General features: G+C 45.7%; 1 protein-coding gene and 1 long non-coding RNA gene across 8 annotated transcripts in view; both read left to right on the top strand.

Moving 5' to 3' along the window:
• The window catches only part of MAFK (MAF bZIP transcription factor K), a 55717-nt gene extending 41234 nt beyond the window's left edge, over positions 1-14483 (top strand). For all 7 annotated transcript variants that reach the window (XM_033914159.1, XM_033914153.1, XM_033914158.1 and 4 more), the window contains 2 exons: positions 3656-3736; positions 11894-14483. In XM_033914159.1, coding sequence (XP_033770050.1) covers positions 3701-3736; positions 11894-12328 — 471 coding nt within the window. In that variant the 5' untranslated portion in view covers positions 3656-3700 and the 3' untranslated portion in view covers positions 12329-14483. The remainder of the gene's footprint in view (positions 1-3655; positions 3737-11893) is intronic.
• A 26-nt stretch (positions 14484-14509) lies between these two features.
• LOC117345467 lies at positions 14510-18944 on the top strand. The gene is made up of 2 exons (XR_004536441.1): positions 14510-16016; positions 16182-18944. It is a non-coding gene; the product is annotated as an uncharacterized LOC117345467 (long non-coding RNA).
• Positions 18945-24351: the final 5407 nt, after the last annotated feature.

Here is a 24351-nt window from a genome sequence, read left to right as displayed (position 1 = left end):
AATTTACTTACGGATCCCAATATCGGACTCTCTCTGTCCATAACAAGACTACGTAGCCTCTGTGTTGCCCCTTCACTCCTGCCTCGCTCCCTTCGATCCATTGAGTGTGAAAGAGGTTCCCCCCCCCTCTCTCGGAGGGGATGAGGCGCTTGCTTTGCACATGGCCCCAAGTCACTGCTGCTTTTTGGGCTTCACTTTGTTTCCATGGGGACCGTCTCTAGGTTGGCTAGTTTCAGCAGGTTGCCGTGGCAACCGGCACGGCTCTCATTCTTCAGATGCCTGGGCTGGATTTTTCATGAATGATTGAGATGTCATATGCGAGGGCTCATGTGACACGATGTGAAAGGGACAATCGGCGCGTCGGAATTTGATGTCGCTTCTTCCCTCCCACCCAAGGTCTCCCTGCCGCCCCGTCGTATCCTGATGGAACCACAGCAGCCACCGCACAAACTGCTCAGCATCTGCACTGCACACCGGAGCCAGGCAGTGGCGGGCGACTGGCTTCCTGGCATTGAGCATCCGTGTGCCCGTTAAATCACCGCAAGCCTTAGGTTGGGAATGAGACAGAAGTGCTGCTATATACACACCAGACTCACAAGGTGATGTAACTCCTTTTATTGGGACGGGTGTATGTGCATTAGCAAGGGGTGACCAGTCGGTACCAAATGTGAATTTATCGCCCACTGAGGGTGAAGAATGTGTTGGATATCGGTATATATCGGGGCTTTTTCATTGTTCATTGTAGGAGCTTGGCCTGCTGCATAGGGTGGAAAGCATTGACAGGAAACAGCAAGAGGCTTCCCTTTGGAGTATGTTGTGGCCGGGCGATTTTCATGTGCAGTATTGGTTGGTCAGCTCAGATGGCTGTTGGGAAACCACGCGATTTCCTCATTTTTAGCTGATGTCAGCACGTAAAACGGGACTGAGGTTCAGTGTTTGGCTTGCCAGTCGCTTCTTTGATGCCTATTAGATGAAGGGTGTGGCATTGCTGATAAATGTAGGATGCATTTGGGTGCCATGCATATTTGGATGTGCCGTATAACTAATCCAATTAATAAAGGTAAGCAAAATGAAACGAAGGGGAAGATTTTCAAAAACCCGCATTAAAAAGCGACGGTCTGCTAACGTAGCCGTTTAGATACCGAATCCAAAAACCCGAGACATTCTTTTAAAAAATCACACATGAAAATGAGGTCAGCGGACAGCAGCCAAGATTTCCTAATTTGCATGTGCCTATTACTGATGGGCACATGCGCAGAAAAAATGCTGCTGTCAACGCCACCGTAAAAAAAAAAACTCAACCCCAAACCAAAACACAGCAAAACAAAACCTCACCATGACTGATTCTACCCCACCCCCAACCCCCACAGTGGGAGAGATGCCCACACTCTCCCGCTGCACTAAAACCTTCCTGCAACTGGCAAATAACCCCTCTCCCACTCTTCCGCCCCTCCCCCTTACCTCCAAGTTGAAGAGCGGAAGGGACCTGGACCCACTCCTGCCTGCTGCCTGCATTGTCTAAGGGAATTCCCCTCCACGGTGCATCTTGGGATGCATCTGGGGAGGGGCCTGAAGCTCTGATTGGCCCAGGTTGTATAAGGCCCCTCCTATGGGAGGGGCCTTAAACTACTTGGGCCAATCAGACCCCTCCCCGGGGATGCATTGTGAAGGGGCCTAACACTGATTGGCCCGGATGCCCCATAGAAGGGCTTTAGGCTTCTGGGCCAATCAGAACCTTAGGCCCCTTCACGATGCATCCGGGGGGGGAGGGGCATGTTAGTGGCAGGTAGGTTTTAATGCAGCAGGAGAGAGTGGGTATCTCTCCTGCTGCAGGGGGGGGGGGGAGAGGGCGCATTTGGGTGAGGTTGGGCAGTGTAGTCTCTGACACTGACCAGCACCCCTGGACCAGTCGCTTTTTTTTAGCCACCAAAAGCTGATGCCGCTTTTTAAAAATGGCTCTGCATTTTTTAAGAATCCACTGGAAGGCTCATTTCAATGTTGAAGAGCCCATTTGCATGTCAGTGTCGGAGACTGCTAGAATCCTTGCTGAAGAGGGAGATATTCCCTTTTGTTAATCCGTCGCTAAACTGCTGGAAAACAGTTTAGCGACGGCGTTAAAGTTTTGAGAATCTGGGCCTAAGACTTTTTATTGGATTAACCTAATATAGTAGTTCACCTTTGTAGAAGTGCCTTAGGCCCGGATGCACAAAACTCTCCGTCTTCGTCGCTAAACCAGTTTGATTGGTTTAGCAACGGCCTAATTTGCCGATCAGATGTACAAAATGGCCCACCGTTTGCTTTTCCCGTGCCTTCGTTCATTCTCCGACTCTGCCATGCAAATGACATAATTATTAAAACGAGGTTGTTAATATTAAAACAAGCCTTCTGATCGATGCCCTAACATCGCTGCTAAGGGCCCGAAATTACCAATAGGTCTGCCCTATTTTTTTGTTTTTTTTGATGGACACAGATGGTGTATATGTGTGTGTGTGTGTGTGTGTATTGCACAACATCTGTCCCCATCAAAAAAAAAAAAAAAAGTCATGCCGAAGTGATGACGGACCCTCCTTCATGATGAAGAAAAAGAGAGGCAGGAGGAATGCCCACTCCCTCCTGTCTCGGCAACACTACGTTTTAGTGTATCCAGACCCCCCCCCTTTCAACTCCTCCCACCACCCCACCAAAGTCCCCAAAAGAAGGTCCTGATGGTCTAGTGTGCTGGGGGGAGTCAGGACAGACCCCCCCCCACCCCAGCTCAAGGACACCCCCCTGTTCCTTTTGGTTAGCTTTATTGTAGAAATCTGGTAAGAGGGATGCCCACTCCTTCCTGATAGCAAGCCTATCCTCTGCAAAATGGTAGGCCTTCTCCTTTCCGGGGGCCTAAGGCCCTTATTGGCCCAGATACATAAGACCCCTCCTGTTAGGGCGGCCTTAGGTATCTGGGCTAATCAGAGTCTTATGCCCTTCTCCCACTTCATCCCAGGATGAACCAGGAAGGGGAGCCTAAGGCCATGATTGGGGTGTGTCCTTGAGCTTGGGGGTGGGGTCTGACCTGACTCTTACCAGCCCACCGGGGGGACTGGTGGGAGGGGTCAGAAGGGAGGCTTTCATGGGGGGAGGGCCTGGATGCACTAAAATGTGTTCTTGCCAAGGCAAGAGGGAGTGGGCATCCCTCCTGCCACTCTCTTTTTTGGGGGCCTTCAGGGTGGGGAGGACAGGACTTTTTAAAAACTAATTTGCATGGGAAGCTGTTTGAACATCAATCGCTGTTTTGGAATCGGTCAAAAAAAATCAGCCCAAAGTGACCCACGTGGTCTTAAAGATCATTTGTACGTCATCCGGCCCTTAGTCAGTGGAAGTAGGAAACCCCCATCATATGCAGGAATGTCAAAGGTTGAATGCAGCATGGTCAAAGTAGTTTGTTTTGGGGTGAGGGTGGGGGGAAGCAGATGAAGGAGGAAAACAAAGCTTTTGACTTTTGGCTTAATTTAGCTATCAAACTGTATTTTCAAAAGCTGCTTTTTATTGTGCAATTAAACCAATGTGAATTCAGGGTCACATAAGGAAAGCTCTCGCTTTTAATCTATCAATATCGTAGTATTTTGAGCAAAACTTCCATGCTCTGATTTTAACTCTAAGATTTGTTCTTTTCCAGTTTGCATTTTCTGAGCAGTTCAGCCCTGGTGATTGTTTACAGGTTATGACGACTAATCCCAAACCAAACAAGACATTAAAGGTGAGCAAAGATCCCTTTACTTGGCTGAGAGTTCAAAAGTGGATAGAGAAGTGGGCTAAGAGCCAGAGAAACCAGGGTTCAAATTCCCCTTCCCCTGCCGACGCTCCTTGTGACCACATTGTGCCTCCTGCTGCAGCAGGTCCCCACTTGGGTTCTAAGCTCTTTGGGAGGGAGAGTGTGTGTGTGTAAACCACTTTTACCATTACCGTATTTCCCCACATATAGGCCGCAGAAAATGCCTATGCAAGTTTTAAAACTGGTAGATAATCCGCCCCATTGTATTAGCCGCAGTTTATCTACCAGTAACTGGGGCAGCCTATACTGTTTTAAAAAATCACCCCCCCCCCCCCCTTACCTCCCTCGCTGGACAGCGGACGGCTGTCTCCTTGAATCTCGCGGCCAGCGGTGCAAGGCAGGAGCGATCTTTTTGATCTCCAGCCCGACCCCGCGCTGCTTCCAGCATGGCTTTGCCGAGTCCCGCGACAACTGACGGCAATGCCATGCAGGAAGCAGCGCGAGGCTGGGCTGGAGATCGAAACGATCACTCCTGTCCTGCACCGCTGGCCGCGAGATTCGAGGAGGCAGCCATCTGGCGAGGGAGGTAAGGGGGAGGGAGATGATTTTTTAAAAACAGTATAGGCCGCCCCAGTTATGCAAGCCGCACTCACTGGGCAGGCTTGCAAAACCCATATATATAGGCCACAGCCTATATATGGGGAAATACGGTATTTGGACAATTGAGCTAAAATCCAAATGTTAAACATTTTTTTTTATACTGTGGGTCCAATATTCAAAGCAATTTAGCTGGCCACTGACTGACTAAATTGCTTGGTCAAGGCTTAGCCACAAATTTTCAGCAGCATTTAATCGCTGAATATCACGGTTAACTCCTAAATCAAAACCAGTTATGTTGGGGATGTTTTGGGGGTGGAGTCAGCACTTGGCCGCTTAAACAGTCTTATTCCTAGGATAAGCGGCATAAAATCTGTTTTACTACTTGGGATTTAGCTAGGTACTTTGGGACCTGGGTTGGCCACTGTTGGGAACAGGATACTGGGCTTGATGGACCTTCGGTCTGTCCTAGTATGGCAACTCTTACATTCTTATGTGAGCCAAGTATAGGACAGTGAAGCCATTGTGACATCACTGATGAGTTTGGCTCTTAGGCATTGGTGGAATGAGGCATTATGACATCACAATCTCAGCTCTGGAATGTTACTACTCTTTGGGTTTCTGTCAGGCATTATGATATGAGGGAAAGAGATTGGGACTTGTATACAGGTACTTCAAGCATTTTCCCTATCTTTCTCAGTGGACTCACAATCTATCTAATATACCTGGGGCAGTGGAGGATTACTTGCCCAGGGTCACAGTAAAGTTACAATTAATAGAGTTAAAGGCTATAAAAGTTTGGAGGGGCAGTTTTTTAAGTTGAATTTGTATGTAACTTGAATCCTGTACAGTACACAGTCTATAAAAACCTTAAAGAAACAGTCCTCAAAATGAAGTACTGTAATTTAAATAGAAAGAAAAGATAGGAGGGTTTACACTTACTTTTGTTCTTCATCCATCCCACTTTTCCCTCTCCAACATTTCTCCCTCTCATCTCTCTCTTCCCCATGCATCTGTAGCTCGTGCCTCTCCTACCACCATATACAATATTTCTCTCTCCCTATGCCCAACAATTCACCTCTTTCTTCATTTCCCCATATTCAACAATTCTCCCTTTCTATTTCCTCCCCACCTCAGCATCTTTCCCTCACTCCCTCCATTCTTCCATCCTATATCCCAAGTTCATGCTCCCCTCCCTCCCTCCATTCTGTATCTCAAGTTCATGCTCCCCTCCCTCCCTCCATTCTGTGTCCCAAGTTCATGCTCCCCTCCCTCCCTCCATTCTGTGTCCCAAGTTCATGCTCTTTCCCTCTTTTCTTCCTTCCTTACAACTTTTGTGCGAAGTTTGTGATACCTCCCTTCTATGTCCCAACACGACCCTGCTTTCCTTCCTGTGCCAACGCACCCCCTCTTCCTGTTCCAACGTGACCCTCCTCCCTTCAATGTCCCAATGCAACCTTTATTCTCCCTCTGTTCTGTGTCCCAAATTTGTGCTGCCCTCCCTCTCGCGGGTGTTTACCTCCTCTGGCCGGTTCCCTCTTCCCAGCCACACTTCTTTTCACAAAGACACGGCCTGCAGCTGACCTGGAAGCTTTCCCTCTGACATCAGCGGGAAGGTTTCCAGGTCAGCCGCGGGCTGAGTGCAGGAGCCCGCTGCTGGTGGCTTTGCAAAGAGAAGTGCAGAGATATGGGAGGGAGAGAGGGAGATACGAATTTGAGACTCAGAACGGAGGGAAGGACAACGAGAGTCACGTTGGAACATGGAAGGAAGGAGAAGAGTCACGTTTGGACAGGAAGGGAGGAAGAGGGGGTGCATTGGAAGGAAGGGAGAGGCAGGACCCCAGTTCATAAGTACGAGTCCGACGTAAGTCGGATATTCTTAACTCTGGGACTGCCTGTACTATGGGGTCAGTAGGATGAGACTATGCAAATTTTTTCAGAACTTTGATGCTTTTCATGTTCTAAAGCCCAAAAACTACAGGAACCTAAATTGGGGTTTGTGATTTTTGGAGTTAATTACTTTTTATTGATAAATGTTTCCTGTTTTTTAAAGATGCAGTTAGTCCATTCTTGAGACTGAAATTTTGCAGGATTATGGTATAAATAAGTCCATACCCCACTTTTGGTTTCTCTTTGCTCAGCGGGTCACAAATTCTAAAGAGACATGGGGTTTCCAAAATTAAGAAGCTGTTCTGAAAGATGCAATTGATAAATCCTATTACAATAATAAAAAGCATTTTGGCCCCGATTTCTATAAAGTCCGCCTAAAAGTTAGACGCCGATTGTCAGCGCCTAGCTTAAATTGATCAGTAGGCTTAATATTGGCACTCGACACCTCGCAGTCGAATTGAAAGTTGGGCACCTAACGTGAAAACTCGATTTTTTGAAAAGTAGGCGCATAGCCCAAAGCGTCTACGCAAGGGGCCTGATTCTGGAAACTGCACCTGCTGCGGTAGGCGTCTGCCGTGTGCCAATCAGCGGTAGGCGCCGCGCCCAGAATCACATCTGGTTTTCTTCCGTAGACGCCTTAAATGTAGGCCAGCATTTTACAGGCCTACATTTAAGGTGTCTGATTCGCGCCTACGAGAAGCGCCTAGGCACATCTACCGATGCCTTAGGCCACTTCTGGCATAAACCACGCCTATGTTGGCCTTGGGCATCTGTAGGTATGCCTAGACACCTCTGTATACGCACAGACGACACCTATATTGTAGGCGTCTTTGCCCCATTAATTTTTTTTTTAACATGTGTTCCGATTGGTCCGTTAGATGGCAGTAGGACGCCTACCGCCAGTGGCGTACCTAGGGTATGTGGCACCCGGGGCCCATCATTTTTTGACACCCCCCCCTATGTAAAAAAATATTTTTTGTAATGACCGTGAAACAGAATAAATGGTCAGAATAGAAACAGGCAGTGAAAATTTTCTTATATTCCAAACATAACATAACATAAATTATGTCTGAATTGTCATGACATCAGAAGTACATATGGAGTAGTTGCAGGTGATGCTTGGGACAGTTCTGATTATGTTAGTTCAGTTTTATGTGTTTTTTGAATAGAAGGGTTTTTATTTCTTTTTGAAGGTTTTGCAGTCTGTGGTCGATGTCAATTGGTTGTAGAGTTGGGGGTCGAGTGTTGCAGCTCGAATGGCTAGGAGGTTGTCGAACAGTTTTTTTCTTTTGACGTTTTTGGTTGGAGGGTGTGTGAATGGTGCGTGAGTTCTCCTATGTCTGTTTGAAGTGGATTGAATTATTTAGCTGAAGAAATTAGTTACCCCCTCATCCCACACACATTAATTCTCTTCCATTTTTGTTCCCAAATAAAAAACACTGATAAGTTCCCAGAAAAAAAATACATTAAAATAAGAAGTGAAAACAAAGGCCCCTACAGATGAGAACATAACATAAGAATAGCCTAACTGGGTCAGACCAATGGTCCATCATGCCCAGTAGCCCATTCTCATGGTAGCCAATCCAGGACACTAATACTTGGTCAAAACCCAAAGAGTAGCAACATTCCATGCTACCGATCCAGGGCAAGCAGACACTTCCCCCATGTCTTAATAACAGATTATGGACTTTTCCTCCAGGAATTTGTCCAAATCTTTCTTAAAATCAGCTACACTATCTGCTTTTACCATAACTTCTGGCCATTTCATTTTTAAGTTTAGATCTTTCCTTTCAAACAGAGACCTTGCTAGATGTCAAATACAGCACAAGGTTACTTCACATGGACTTAGCTGTGCAGGAAATGTGAATCTCCTCATACACCTACCATATAGTGCAAAAATGTGCAAAAGTCTGTTTTTTTCTTTCGATCACTACATAGCCTAATGTCACACAAGCAGCGCTGTTACAAACATATTCTGTAGGTCAATGCTAAGGATAACAAAGTTTCCTTCTTTGGACCAGAAGGAGATAAACCACTGGAAGAGATCCCAAAACAACACCCAAAGACCCACTCAGTGTGTGAACCAGTTGAGTGGAGTGGACTAACTGGGGAGTGGAAATGGGCCCGGAGTTTGCTCAGCAGAATTTCCCAGACCACCTCTTCCTCTCAACACATTGACACGCTGCCACCATCGCCACTAGGAACACCTCACTGGGTAGGCCAGCTATGCTATAAACTTTAAAAAACACATTATTATATTTTCTTATAAAGCACATATTTTAACTGAACTCTCTGACATCCTCAGCCTTTCCATTCACAAAAATAGAAGGAAGAAAAGTTCCCATTTCCTGCTGTCTCATGTCCCCGGCCTATACAATATTTTTTTTCTGCAGACCCTTCAAAAGTCTGACCAAATCCTCGTTTCACTTGCATTATAAAGTACTGAGGATGCCATCTCTCCCCAATCCCAGGTCCTAAAGTCTAAGACAGTAGCACAAACTAATGCTGCCAGATTCAGGAAAAAATTTTTTGATTCGATTCAGCCTATTGCAGGGGTGTCCAATGTCGGTCCTCGAGGGCCGCAATCCAGTCGGGTTTTCAGGATTTCCCCAATGAATATGCATTGAAAGCAGTGCATGCACACAGATCTCATGCATATTCATTGGGGAAATCCTGAAAACCCGACTGGATTGCGGCCCTCGAGGACCGACATTGGACACCCCTGGCCTATTGAATTGGTTTTTCAATTTGATTTTCCTGCCCAGTTGGGTGATTTTTTTCAAAACTCCTGGTGGGTTTTATAGCTTTTTCACCCCCTTTGGCTTCTCCTAACCACACTGGCGCTGTGGTGTAAATAAAATAAAGAAACAAAAAGGACTTTTCCTCTCTCTGTTAAATCCTAGCTCACGTTTGCAGTCCAACACCAGCTCTGGCAGGATACACATTTCAAATCTGACATATTATAATCACAAAACAGAAAATAAAATTAATTTTTCTACCTTTTGTTGTCTGGTTATATTTCAAATCTTGTTGGTCCAAGGCTCTGGTTTTCTTCTGATAACTTGCTTGCCAGGGTCTCCTTCTTTCTGCATGCTAACCATCCATCTGCCAACTCTGTCCTCCCTTTCCATTTCCCTTCCCTTCCCAGGAAGTCTGGTATCTTTCCTTTTTTTCATCTCCCTCCACAGATCCACCTTTTCTTAAATACCCTTTCATCCGGCATCTCTCCCTCCTTCCCCACCACCCCAGAGTCCACCATCTCTCCCTTTCTTTTGCTAATTACCCTCCTATCCAGTATATCTATCCCTCCTCCACACCATCCCTTGTGTCCAATTTCTCTCCCTTTCTGTTCCTTCCCTCCCTAAATCCATCATCTCTCTCCCTCTCCTCTATTTTCAGACCCATTATTTCTTCCCCCCCCCCAAAGTTTGGCATATGCACGTCTCTTTGAACACCCCCTTCCCTCTGTGTACTTCTAAATCATGGTCCCCCCCAAAGGCCTGTCCCCCCTTAAAGGTCTGCCTGTCCCCCCTTGTAGGCCTATACCCCCCTTGAAGGCCTGTCCCATCCCCTTGTAGGCCTGTCCCCCCCTTGAAGGCCTGCCTGCCTGTCCCCCCCTTGAAGGTCTGCACCCCCCGAAGGCCTGCACCCCCCCGAAGGCCTGTCCCCCCCTTGAAGGCCTGTCCCATCCCCTTGTAGCTTCTCCCCCCCTTGTAAGCCTGTCCCCCCTTGAAGGCTTGCCTGCCTGCCTTTCCCCCCCTTGAAGGCCTGTCCCCCCCTTGAAGGTCTGCACCCCCCCCCGAAGGCCTGCACCCCCCCTTGAAGGCCTGCACTCCCTTGAAGGTCTGCACCCCCCCGAAGGCCTGTCCCCCCCCTTGAAGGCCTGTCCCACCCCCTTGTAGGCCTGTCCCCCCCTTGTAGGCCTGTCCCCCCTTGAAGGCCTGCCTGCCTGCCTTTCCCCCCCTTGAAGGCCTGTCCCCCCCTTGAAGGTCTGCACCCCCCCAAAGGCCTACACCCCCCCCCGAAGGCCTGCACCCCCCCTGAAGGCCTGCCTGCCCCCCCTTGAAGGCCTGCACCCCTTGAAGGTCTGCACCCCCCCCCCGAAGGCCTGTCCCCCCTTGAAGGCCTGCCTGCCTGCCTGTCACCCCCTCCCCCTTGAAAGCCTGCCTGCCTGCCCGCCCGCCCCACCCTGAAGGCCTGATGCCCCGACCCACCCCGAAGGACCACTCGCCCCTCTGGCCTCCCCGCACCACCTATGAAGCAGCCACAGCAGGATCGCGAAGTCAGCGTCAGCGATCCCTGCGCTGCTTAGGCGCTGCTTCCTGCGCCACGGTCCCGCCCCTCCTCTGACGTCAGAGGAGGGGCGGGATCGCGGCGCAGGAAGCAGCGCCTAAGCAGCACAGGGATCGCTGACGCTGACTTTGCGATCCTGCTGCGGGCTGCTTCACAGGTGGTGCAGGAAGGTCAGTGGGGCGAGCGGTCCTTCGGGGGTGGAGGGGGGACTGAACGGCAAGGCCGGGAGCACCCCCTTAGGGCTGGCACCCGGGGCGCACCGCCCCCCCCTGCCCCCCCCTTGGTACGCCACTGCCTACCGCCACCTACAATCGGATACCATTTTTAGTATCGGGCCCAAAGTGGGTATGGTTAGGGGCGGATCATGGGTGTATTTTCGAGTTAGTCACCTCTTGTTGAATTAGGTGCCGTTAGCTCCTATATCGGTGCCTAACTTTAGGCAAAGAAAACCCTGGCATAAATTGGGGATGTCTAAATTTTAGGATGCTGAGTGCTGCCTAAGCATGATTCTATAATGCCTAAATACCTATAGTGCCTAAGTTTTATAGAATTGGTGCCAATATCGGCACCTAACTTTAGGTGGACTTTCTAGAATCTGGGCCTTTGTGTAATTATAAGTAATACAAATACAAAAAAATGGTGTCTAAATAAAACAGTCTCGGCCAAAATACACCATAAGATTAGCACCAGCTAATAATAAATTAGATAGATAGAAGGGAGCCTCAGGGACCTTGAAATCAGGCAAAAAATTACCAAGATTCCAGATCAGACAAAATCTCAATCATTAGCTCTACCTTCTAGGTATAGAGAACAGTTGTAAATTTGTCAATATTTTTAAAAAATTTTTGTAAACTTTTTCTATTCAATTTTTAAGATATATTTTTTATTTATTTTTATAACCAGATAGTGCTATAACTTTCAAAAAGCACTTATCTTAATCTGGATGAATCAACGATACTGCATAAGATTAAGATAAGTGCTTTTTGAAAGTTATAGCACTATCTGGTTATAAAAATAAATTAAAAATGTATCTTAAAAATTGAGTAGAAATAGTTTACAAAAAATTTTTTAAAATATTGACAAATTTACAACTGTTCTCTATACCTAGAAGGTAGAGCTAATGATTGAGATTTTGTCTGATCTGGAATCTTGGTAATTTTTTGCCTGATTTCAAGGTCTCTGAGGCTCCCTTCTATCTATCTAATTTATTATTAGCTGGTGCTAATCTTATGGTGTATTTTGGTTGAGACTGCCTTTGTGTAATTATCATTTGGAAAGCTGACATGGCTAGTTTGAAATTTTTGTGAAAAAGAAACCACCCGGTAATTCATTGTATTCACTGTCTAACATCGGTGTTCCCAGGTTAAGAAGGAGTCAGGAGAGAACGCCCCTGTTCTGAGCGATGACGAACTTGTCTCAATGTCTGTGCGGGAGCTGAACCAGCATCTGAGGGGCCTCTCCAAGGAGGAGGTCATTCGCCTGAAGCAGCGCAGGCGGACGCTGAAGAACCGGGGCTATGCTGCCAGCTGCCGGATTAAGCGGGTTACGCAGAAGGAGGAGCTGGAGAAGCAGCGCATTGAGCTGCAGCAGGAAGTGGACAAGCTCGCCCGAGAGAACTCCAGCATGAAACTGGAGCTGGATGCCCTCCGTTCCAAGTATGAGGCTTTGCAGACCTTTGCCCGCACCGTCACCCGGGGACCCATTACCCCGACTAAAGTTGCCACCACCAGTGTGATCACGATTGTGAAATCGGCTGACATTTCTTCAGCATCCATGCCATTCTCTGCACCATCCTAGTGCCTATAGAGGACGCGAACAAACATCTTGTTCCAAAAGGGACTTCATGGCGATAAACTTGCATTTTTTTTTTTTTTTTTTTTCTGAGTTCCTTTTCTGCCATTTGAAAATGACAAGAATTACCTTTTCTACCCTCTTATTTCACGCCGAAAAATAAACTGCAAAGGCGAATATATTTAGCCTTCCCAATGTCACTTTTTCTGCACCAGAAAATTCCACTTTGCCCTGAAAAGGAGGTTAGAAAGGCTTCAAGTGCTGGGGTCTTGTTGTAGGGAGCTTTCGTGCCCTTATCTGGTGCCTGCTTTGAAAAGCTCGAAACCTTCAGAAATCAACTTGTTGCACCCAGAATATGGAACCTTGTCTGAAAAATTTTGAAGCGAGTCGACATAGGGAGAAAGTTGCAACAGGTTTTCGTAATTTGTAAAATTTAACGATTTAATTTAAAGGATTTTTATGTTTTAAGTTACGATGTTCCTGGTTCCTACCACCCTGTGCTAGCAGAGAAATGAGGACAGGGGACTGAGTCCTCAAAATCTTCAGAGCATACGTAATCCAGTACTTGGGGGGGGGGGGGCTAAGATAGCCTCTTTGGACTAAGAAAATAAATAAGCAGACACATTCCAGGGAGAGACTGAACACTGTGAGTCTCGGTATGTGTTTTTTGGCTAGGGATCTACCCATAGGAGAGAGTGCTAAGAAAGAGTGGCATTAAATTGACAGTGGCAGATAGCAGTAGATGTTTTAAAGGGGAGCAAAGTGAAGGAAATATCTTCATTATGTGGTCTGCCCATTAACAAATATTTAGAACAGCGCACTGCATTTTTGATCTCTCAAAGAGAGAGGTCAAAAAACTGGAAAGTGTTTGACAAACAAAAACCTCTAAAAATATTCAGGGACTTTTTGAGCTTGCTTGGTTCAGACGACTAGAAATAATTTCTTTCTGGAATATTATGCGGAGGAGAATTCCGCTGAAGTGGACAGAGCAGTCAGGCAGGATACCCATTGACGCCATCTTTTTTTCTCTATGCCTGCAAACCTTTGACGTATGAAGGTACTGAATAATAAGGTTGACAGGATTGAATTATTGACGATAGGAGACATTAATGCTCTGCAGTTTTGGACCCCCAGATCGTAAACAGTGCGCTGCTTGGAAAGTGTGACTTGGAACACTCTTGAAGTCCACCGAGAGACCTAGTCCAGTAGTTCAGAGACCCTGTGTTCAGTTCATGGGCCAGGATCCCTCACTTTGGGCTGGCTGGGGAATGGGGTGCAGTGCAGGGAGTGTCCATAGTTCCTGAGGGTTGAGAGTATCCGTGGTAGGGACACTCAATGGCCAAACTTAGGGTTTATAGTAGGACAAGCAGGCATAATATTCTCCCATGTGAGTACGGATTCTATCTAGTGCACTGTCGCTTTAAATCTTTTAGACGGTGCTCATGCCGCATGCGTGCCTGTGCCTTCCTGCCCTATGTCGGCTCACGGGACCATCAATCCTTCATTTTCCGCAGAGTTGAGAAGCTGTCTCTTCAGTTTTCTCTTCAGTGTGTTGAACTTTTGCCTTCTTTTTCTGTGCCTTCCCATAATTATTTTTAAGCGTTTTCCTCATGTTGTTTTGTTTTTATCGTGTTTTCAGTATATTACCCAACTTTGGTTCATTTTTGCCAATTTTCTATTTTGGCCTTTGGGCCAATCCGAGCCCTTTATTTCTCCGGAGTTGGGTATGGGATATAAAAATGAGCATGAGGAGCAAACTTTTGGGCCAAAATAAGTTAAATATTCTATTGTCTGCCTTACATTTTTCTTCTAGGAAGAAATATGAGTGCCATGCTGGATTAGTTAAAATAGCTGCACCACACTGTTTATTGCTTTTTGCTGAAATATATGGTGAAAATGCTGCTGTGTTGCCAAAATCCTAGGTAATCGGGTTGCCTTGGTTCCAAGAATTTTTGCCGCAAATGCTTAGGATTTTCCTGCCCTGAATGTCCTTTATATCCCAAAAGGTTTTCTTCTGCAATGTGTCTTCCAGCGAGTTTGAGACGTGCAAGTAGAGAATGACACGGTGACAAAATTCATCACCGTCCCCGTCCCCGCGGATAACCGCGGTAAACCTTTAAGGAGAGAGGGAAGAATCAGAGTATGAATGGCCACAACCACTGACCCTCAAGCTTTGCTTTGAAGAATTCTGGTGTAGAAGGACTGAGGTTGAAATAGACACTAAAAAATGACATGGGATTATTTCCCGCGGTTATCCGCGGGGACGGGAACGGTGATGAATTTTGTCACCGTGTCATTCTCTAACATGCAGCACCTGAACTTCCTCCGAGCATAGTCTTGGGAGACCAGTTTGAGCATTAAAAGGCATTGTACTGCTACAACAGAACACGACTTCCTATGCCTGCAAATGTCAACATGGAATCATTGCGGCTTACAGCCGGTTGAATTACATTTGCGATCTAGCGTTATTGATAGCGAGTTCTGTCTTACCATGTTGTTTTGAGGAAGAAGAGGGGTTGAACCTACTTGGGGAAGAGCTATGTCTTTAATCTTTTCCTGAACAGGCAAGAAGTGGGTAGTCATTGCAGGTGGGCTCAAATTCACTTGAGCCATGCGATACTGACTTTAAAAAAACTCCTTTACTTTTTTGGCATCATTAGTGCCAACCAACAAGGTAAGGTTGAAGGGTTGCTGGCATTGATTGACTAGGAGGAGGGGTAGTGATTGTTTCCTGAGCAGAAGATGGTAGGCAGGATGGGGAACATTGAGGGAGGAGGTGCAAGGGGCGTGGAGGCAGGGATGAGAAAGGGAGACTGGAGAGAGTGTGGAAAGATGGAGGAGATCACCACAATGAGAAGTGAAGCAACGGTGCATTCAATTTTCCCTATTAATACAGGATGGGAAAATATCCTTGGTGGGAGAAGGAACGAGCTAACTGTTTCTGGAGTAGAGGGGGCATTGATGGCTCCTGTGTCCAAGGGAAATGTGTCAAGGCCCACAGTAGTTATCAAAACCTGAAATGCAGTATTCTAAGAAATCCCTGACACAGAGAATAAAGTGCTAGAAAAGGATTTAAAAGAAGACAGAGAGAAAAGTACTGTTGATTGAAGGATATGTTTGACCCGGTTTAAAGGAAATTAAAGTTCCTGGATATTTTTGAGATGGAGAGTTTCTAGGCCAAAAGCATCGGTCGTGACAAAAATTGTGTGGTATGTGTTAGAAAGAAGACTCTAATGTAGGGGTGAGCCAACATCGGTCCTCGAGGGCCATAATCCGGTCGGGTTTTCAGGATTTCCCCAATGCATTGAAAGCAGTGCATGCAAATAGAGCTCATGCCTATTCATTGGGGGAATCCTGAAAACCCGACTGGATTATAGCCCTCGAGGACCAGAGTTGCCCACCCCTGCTTCTAATGACTGGGTCTTCTGTTCTGAGATGAAGCAGTTGGTGATGTGGTGGAAGGACTGAAGAAAAATAGTGATATGCTGCAAAGTGATAGCAAATTCTTGTGTACAAGGGCAGAAGCTAGGTGGCAGAGAAAGAAAAGTAGGAAGAAGGTTGGCGTTTGGATCGTGATCAGAAAAATGGTAAAGATTTTCCTCTTGTGAAAACAAGGTAGCGAAACCTGTGTGAATTGTCTGGTGAACTATATTGTGAGAGCAGAGCAGACAACGGATGTCCCTAGAACCGGAGTGTCAAAGTCCCTCCTCGAGGGCCGCAATCCAGTCGGGTTTTCAGGATTTCCCCAATGAATATGCATCTGTTTGCATGCACTGCTTTCATTGTATGCTAATAGATCTCGTGCATATTCATTGGGGGAAATCCTGAAAACCCGACTGGATTGCGGCCCTCGAGGAAGGACTTTGACACCCCTGCCCTAGAAGGACAAAACTCGGTTGAAGGTATCCCGAGGTCAGAGCTAGCTAGAGAGGGCACAAAAAGTTTCAGGGTAAATGGAGAAAAAAGTGAGTTCGGAGCGAGCGTGTAAGGAAGGACATTAGAAGCATCAGCTTGTTATAGAATTCTGTTCTGCTTTCTGACAGTTTAATTTCTAGGATGATTTGAAGTGTGCCGTAATTGTAAGTCGGTTCTCCAGGAAGTGGATTGAAAATCTATTGCTTTTGTAGTCCAGGAATAGAACAGCTAGTGAAACAAAGTGGAATTTATTTCCCATTCGAAATGAATGCTTACCAGGTGCTAGTGGAAAACGCCCAAAGTGTTGTAGTTTCATAATTCACCTTACTGTAGAGTTGAGGGTTTGTTTTTTTTTTATATGTGTAATTCCTTTATAAGGGTTAGTACCTGCAATTAAAAGCAACCTAAAGCAACTTTAGCAAGTGCAGTAGATTACCTTGCCATGCCCTTGGGGTTTTTTTTTTTTTTGGTAAGACATGCTCTGAAGATTTTTCTGAAGTGGGCAAATTCCCTTCTACCCTTAGAAATGGAGTAAAGGACTGCCGAGAAAGATGATACTAAGCTTATTCCCTCCATCATTTTCCTCAGCTCCTTGAGTCAAAAATATTTCTGAAGGTTCCCTAGCTCTGTTGATGACTGGGCAGAGTCAGATTTTCTTGTGCAGAACTGGGCAGGAAAGCAAAAAAAAAAAATATATATATATATGAGCAAGCACATAAGCAACCTTGAGAACACCAGAAAAACACTGTTATGTTTTCTAGAATAGCCTCAGGAGTCCTGTCTGTCTGGTTTGATTGGCAATGAGGTGCTAAGCTGTTTGGGTTCTGAGAAAAGGATGAATATTTTCTGCCTGGAGACCATCGTGGATTCAAAGAGTATCACAGCACTTAAGTTATTAAAGGCACACCAGTAACAACAACAACAAAAAAAAGTTAAACTAAAAAACAACAATAAAAGACAAAAAATATAAAATTAAAAAACAGCAAAAAAAAAAAAAAAAATTTCATGGCAAATGGTGATGTGAAGCTAGTTATATGTAATTGTTTTGTTTTTTCCTGTTCAAATCAGATAAGAAACATATCAATATTTGAGCGCGGTGGCAGTGTGCTGCTGCTAGATCTTTTCCGTTTACTGGAAGTGTGCCAAAGGGTTTGGCTAAGCGAGAGCTGGCCCAGGGCTAAAATAACTCCTCTTCCTCTACGGTGACGGTGGGGGAGGGAGATAAGCAAAAAAAAAAAAAGGGTATTTGAGGACCTGGGCATCATTAAGCTGTTGATACCATAGCAATGGTAGGTAATCCATATTGGATATCAATAAGGAACATATGGAAATATTTAAAGAGATAATTTAAAAATATATATATATGCATTTTATCATACAGATTTTTCCTAAATAATTAAAAAGAAAATCTTTTGAAGTTTGATATTGAAAATCTTTATTAGATGAAAAATGCAAATTGACAAGTTGTAGGTGGAGACTGGGAATGGACAAGCTGCTCCCCCACAACCCTCCTGCCCGATTTCTACAGATTGGCCGGAGTGGAATTCAGAATCGGAAGCTACTTGGAAGGAGGGGTCAAAGGGATATCGCAGACCCCTTCACCAAACCTTCTCTCTTTCTCTTTAGTAGGGTAGGACTGCGTGCGTGTGTGAGATCTGAGTTTAATATTATTTTGTATGTAATTGTATTCCTCAGATATTTGGTTTTCTGCAGTTTGTACACAGGACACGACAAATACAGCACCGGTATCTCAGTCTTGAGAGCGGTCTTTGTCCCTCATTTTCACTTTCTCTTGCTCTCTTCATGTGTGTGACCTGCTAACCTTGCACACAAGAAGGAAATGGGACAGCAAATGTTATATATGGCTGGAGATGTCCACACACTTCTCATGTTGTGTTCCACTCCCGTCTCACCTTCCCCCCCCCCCCCCTGTGCACGGAATTGTGAAGCAAGCCTGTAAGTTTGAAGCAGACCAGTGTCTCAGTGATGTGCGAGAGCTAAGTATACCATGAGCAAAGTCTTTAACTGCTGTGTAATCCTTTCTTGTGTCAACGCCATGGTTCCCCTGCAACAGTGGATGTAAAGGTGCCGGGAGAGCAGAGACCTCAAGGTTCTGTGCTGTGGGACTTGGGGGCTTGATTCTCTTGTAGAGTATAGTCTGTGGTGGTCCGTTTTGCTTTCCAAATCAAATGTTGATGGATGTAGGGTTGGGTTTCCCCCTTCACTTCTCTCAAGTTTCACAATATTTCGTCTCCTGCACTTTCTCTTGGTCTTCCGTACACTCTTTTTTTTTTTTTTTTTTTTTTTAATCCTTGTGCTGTTAAGTGCTTTTCTTGGTTTACTTTTCTGCTTCTGGTCTCTGGTTTACAGAAACGCCTCTCTCTGGCATATCCTGGTAGTGAGGATAGAGGTCTTATAAGTTCTGGCTTTTCCCTGCTGTGGTTACTCGATAGATTCATTTCAATATTTATTATTTCCGTGCTGCTTTTTTTTATACATATTATATATATGAATAAATTATTGGGATATATCCAAGTAATTGTGGATTTATGTTTTGTCAGAACCGTAACCCCCCCCCCCCCCCCCGTGTACTGTATTTGTTCACCAATTTCCTCCTCTGATGGCCACAAAGTAATTTATTTCTGTATATAATACTGCTGTGACTGGTTTTGTACCTTTCCAATAAAGCGTTTTCTCATTTATCACTCTCGGGTATTTTTTTCTTCCATCTGCAAAATTACAGGAACAAACTACACATGTGCCAAGATGTGTCAAAAAGGGAATTTAAAAACTAGAAAAAATGTTAAGTTTGCAAATATTTGAAATTCTCTGGGTTTTTATTTTCTGAAGGCGTGGCAGGCATGCAAGCTCCGTTGGAGGTTATAAGCAGCAACATGGCCTGTGTGTTTTGGGACGTCGGGACACAATTGCTCTTTCACATTCACGTTTGGAGCAGATGTTCAGGGGTTCTAGAAAAGAAATCATTAACCCAGTGGCATAGTAAGAGGGGGGGGAGGCTTGCCCTGGGTGCCATGTTGGTTGGGGCGCTGACACCCCTCCTCCTCTCCGCCCCCCCTCCCCACGTTCACCTCCTTCCCTTCTCCCGTACCTCAAGTTGTTCGCGGCAGTCAACAATGTGCTCTTCGTGACCCCGTTGGCTCTCCTGCCGATGTCACTTCCGGGTGCCCCGCGCACAGGAAGTGACATCAGAGGGAGAGCCAGTGGGGTCGCGAAGAGCAAAAGAATTGCCATACTGTGATTGACCGCTGTGAGCAACAACTTCAACTAGAGGCACGGGGGAAAGGAAGGGGAGGCACACGTGGCAGGTGGGATTGGGGGAGGGGTGCCACCGCCCCAGCTGCCTCTCACCCTCGCTATGCCACTGCATTAAACCCTCCCCCCCTTTGTGAAGCCACGTTAACATTTTCTATCACCGCAGCCAGAATTCCTATGAGTGTCGGAACTTTTATCACCGCAGCCAGTGATAAAAAAACACGCGGCATCGTAAAAAGGGTGTGGGTGGGTAAAATAGTAATGAAGATAAGTAGCTCTAAATCTATGTTTTGGGAACTTAAGGGAATGATGGCCAACCCAAACAAAGCTATGCTCGTACAATGCTTGGCTTAGGCCAGGGGCTCTCATCATAGTCCTTGGCGCACACCCAGCCATTCAGGTTTTCAGGTCGTCCGCTGTTTATAGGCATAAGATCGATTTGCTTGCACTACCTACCTACAAATCTATTTCATGTATGTTCATTGTTGATATCCCAAAACCTTGACTGACTGGGTGTGTCCCGAGGAGTGTATTAAAAATCCATGGCCTACACCCTTAGTTGCAAACCTTTCCTGGATGCACATCTTATCCTATGCTTCTCAATCCAGTTCTCGGAGCCCACCCAGGATAGTCAATATAAATACCCTGTTTCCCCGAAAATAAGCCATGGCATGATTTTTAAAGATGCTCCTAATATAAGCCCGACCAGAAAAATAAGCCCTTGTTAAGATCGACCTCCAAAGCCGCTCCCCCTCCCGAATATCCCTGACACTCCCTAACTCCATCCCTGACACTAGTGTTGCCCGATTCGCTGAAAAATCAGACTTGGTCAGTTCAGCAGTTCGTACCCCTGCTGCTTTAGGAGGCCTTGGAGCGGAGGTATGTTAGTCTCAAAGTGGGAGGGTTGGTGGGGTTCTGCTGCACAAGGGGATGGGTGAGAGGGGAGGAAAGATGATGCACATGGGGGGGGGGGAAGGAAAGAGGAAGAATTGGGGTAGAGGAAGGAAGAAGATATGATTGTTGTATGTGAAAAAAATAAGACATCCCCGAAAATAAGCCCTAATGCGTTTTTTGGGCCCAAAATTAATATGACTGTCTTATTTTGGGGGAAACACGGTAATATTGTTTTTGGTTTTTTTTAAAGTATATACATATCATGTACATACGTGGATTAAAAATTGGCTGGCGGATAGGAGTACTGCGTCGCCGTACCTTAAGAAGGATATGGCGATACTCGAGAGGGTTCAGAGGAGAACGACACGTTTGATAAAAGATATGGAAAACCTTTCATACACTGAGAGATTGGAGAAACTGGGGCTCTTTTCCCTGGAGAAGAGAAGACTTAGAGGAGATATGATAGAGACCTACAAGATCATGAAGGGCATAGAGAAAGTGGAGAGGGACAGAATCTTCAAACTTTTGAAAACTACAAAAATGAGAGGGCATTTGGAAAAGTTGAAAGGGGACAGATTCAAAACAAATGCTAGGAAATTTTTCTTCACCCAACGGGTGGTGGACCCCTGGAATGCGCTTCCAGAGGGTGTGATAGGATAGAATACGGTATTGGAGTTCAAGAAGGGGAGGGTCATTGGGGTGGGCAGACTAGATGGGCCGTGGCCTTTATCTGCCGTCTATTTCTATGTTTCTATGTAAGAAGGGATTGGACAATTTTCTGAAAGAAAAGGGGATAGATGGGTATAGGTAGAGGATTACTACACAGCTCTTGACTTCCCCTTCTACCTCTTCCTGGCCACTGTGATTGAATCTTCAGGCAGCCAGCAGCAGCAATGATGTGAGCCTACCACTGCCAGCCTGTCCTGGAATCTGCCTCTCTTCAAGTTCCGCCTAAGCGGGACAGGAAGTCACTGCAGAGATGCAGCTTCCAGGGCAGGCCAGAGGTAGCAGGTTCAACTCATTGCTACCACCAGCTGCCCGAAGATTGAATCACAGTGGCCGGACCCAGGGAAGAGGTAGGTAGGGGAGTTGGGAGAGCTAGCTAAACCTGGGCAGACTCCCCCCATCTTAAAAAAAAAATCAAAAAACATCCAAGCACCTGGGACAGTCCTCGTAAAAGAAGACATGTCCAGGTTTTCATGGATGTCTGATATCCCTATATATTAGACTCATAAACCTCTTTTACCTGCATGTCAGGAAAGGTGCTGTATCAAATTTGCTCAGTACAGAGATAAATTTGCATGCTCTATTTCACAAGTGTCAAACTCATGGCCCTTGAGCCAAATCCGATCCACCTGGTCATTTTATGCAGCCCGTGGTCCGATGCCCCCAGTGTTACCTTGTGGCCAGCTCCCTCCTCCTCACAACCTTAGTGTGCACGGAGCCGCGTGCAGTGGCTCCTCGCACGTCCCACACTTCATCCAGAAGCATTCCCTCTGACGTTGTGACATCAGAGAGAAGGCTTCCGGTTCAGGTGCAGGACGCACGAGGAGCCACTGCATGTGGGGAGAGCTGGCCACAAAGTAACACTGGGGGCATCGGACTGCGGGACACATAAAATGGCCAGGTTGGAGCCGGCCAGAAGGGAGGGAGGCACAGCATGGAGAGAGGGAGACAACAAAGGTAGGGGGAATGATTTTATTTTCAAGTTAGTGTTTGAATTGTGTCATTTTAATCTGCTGTCTATCTTGTGCACTGCTCAGGAAGAAATACATTTTTTTTTCTTTTTCTCTGGGGGTTGTACTGAATGCAGAATCTTGAATCCTAGGGTGTTTAAAAAAAAAAAAAAAAATTTGTACTTTTAGTTTTTGGTCCCATATTTGCATAGGGGTTATCTGTGTTCTGGTAGGAATGAATGTTGAGAAGCAGACAGTGTGTTTTGTGTAGTTTAATTCTGTGGTTAACCATTACCATTATGTATTAATAAGATTATATTGTGTGTGTATATATGAAAAAAGAATGGAAAAAATGATTAGTATTATTATGGGGGCGGAGTCTGGGGTGGAGATTGGGCGGGGTCTGGCCCGCGACTTAGCCGGTGTTTTGGATTTTGGTCCCTTAATGTGATTGAGTTTGACACCCCTGCTCTTATTTCCATTGTATGCAAATCTATTTCATACATATTCATGGTGTGTATCCTGAAAACCTGACTAGCTAGGTGTGTCTTGAGGACTGTGAGAACCCCTGGCCTGGCTGGACCAGTGTTTCCCAGTTCAACTAACTGGTTTGGTTTTCAAAATATCCATGCTGAAGATCCATGGGATTTTTGCTTAACATTAAATTGCTCATGTATGCAACTCATTCATCATCGTGACAGTCCTAAAAACCCAAAGGCCTAAGTGTGCCTCCAGGTTTTGAAAGGCTGCCTCAGACTCTAATTACTCTGGAGGGGTTTTCTCTCTCTTTCTCCATGTTTTTTTTTTTTTTTTTTCTTGCAATTAGAAATTTTCTGTGCTTATCTTGGGATGTGAGTTAAATCCAAATGTAGTCATTTTCTTGAATTTTGTTTCTGTATTTGTTTCCACTGCTCTTTCCATGAGAGAATATTCTTTCAATCCCCCTTGAGTTGCGATACCCTTGGAGTCTCATGCCAGGAGGTCTTGTTCCAAAATGTCCTTTCCACTGGAAAAGACAGGCTTCTTGTTTCCTCTTTAAACCTCGAGATGTATTTGAATGTGTTTCTCCCTTTTTATATAGAGCTGACATAAGTCATGAGTCTGATGAGCTAAACTGAGTTGACATTTGCAGAAGATATAGAACTTGTTAAGGGAATTCAGGTTTAAGGGGAAAGGGCTTAGGAGTTGTATTCTGCTCAAAGCGGTTTACATACAGGTACTTCAAGCATTTTCACTGTCTGCCCTGGGGCAGTGGAGGATTAAGTGACTTGCCCAGGGTCACAATGAGCAGGGTGGGGTTTGAACCCATAACCTCAGGGTGCTGAGGCCGTAGCTCTAACCACTGCACCACACTCTCCTCCAATAATATCAGACGTGAGGCAAGCATAGAACAGTGAAGCCATTATGACATCACTGATGGGGTTGGCTCTTAGACATTATGACATCATAATATGAGCTCTGGAATGTTGCTACTATTTGGGTTTCTGCCAGGCATTATGACATCAGGGAAAGGGACTGGGACTTGTATACTGCTTTTTTGTAGTTACACTTCTCCCCCCCATATTCGCTGTGATAGGGGATTAACAGAATTGAACTGAAAAACCATGAATAACTTTTGTATATGTTATTTGCTATTAAAAACCATCGTGAATATGGTGAAACCGCAAATAACATGGTGGGAGACCTGGCCTGTTCCTGAAGGAGAGGCAAAACCAGAGGACATAATTTGAGGTTGAGGGGTGGTAGATTCAAAGGCAATGTTAGGAAATTCTACTTTACGGAGAGTGTGGTGGTTGCCTGGAATGCGCTCCCGAGAGAGGTGGCGGAGAGTAAAACTGTGACTGAGTTCAAAGAAGCGTGGGATGAACACAAAGGATCTAGAATCAGAAAATAAGATTAAATATTGAACTAAGGCAAGTACTGGGCAGACTTGCACGGTCTGTGTCTGTATATGGCCGTTTGGTAGAGGATGGGCTGGGGAGGGCTTCAATGGCTGGGAGGGTGTAGATGGGCTGGAGTAAGTCTTAACAGAGATTTCGGCAGTTGGAACCCAAGCACAGTACCGGGTAAAGCTTTGGATTCTTGCCCAGAAATAGTTAAGAAGAAAAAATTAAAAAAAAAAAAAAATTTAAATTGAATCAGGTTGGGCAGACTGGATGGACCATTCGGGTCTTTATCTGCCATCATCTACTATGTTACTATGTAACATGGTGAACAAAGTGCTGGGAATCGACGATTTTCTCTGTAAACACTTGGAATCAGCAATTTCTC

Source organism: Geotrypetes seraphini, chromosome 11 (genome assembly GCF_902459505.1).
Source record: "Geotrypetes seraphini chromosome 11, aGeoSer1.1, whole genome shotgun sequence".
NCBI lineage: Eukaryota > Metazoa > Chordata > Amphibia > Gymnophiona > Dermophiidae > Geotrypetes > Geotrypetes seraphini.
Note: the sequence above shows the minus strand (reverse complement) of the source record. Positions and strands in the feature narration are given on the sequence as shown.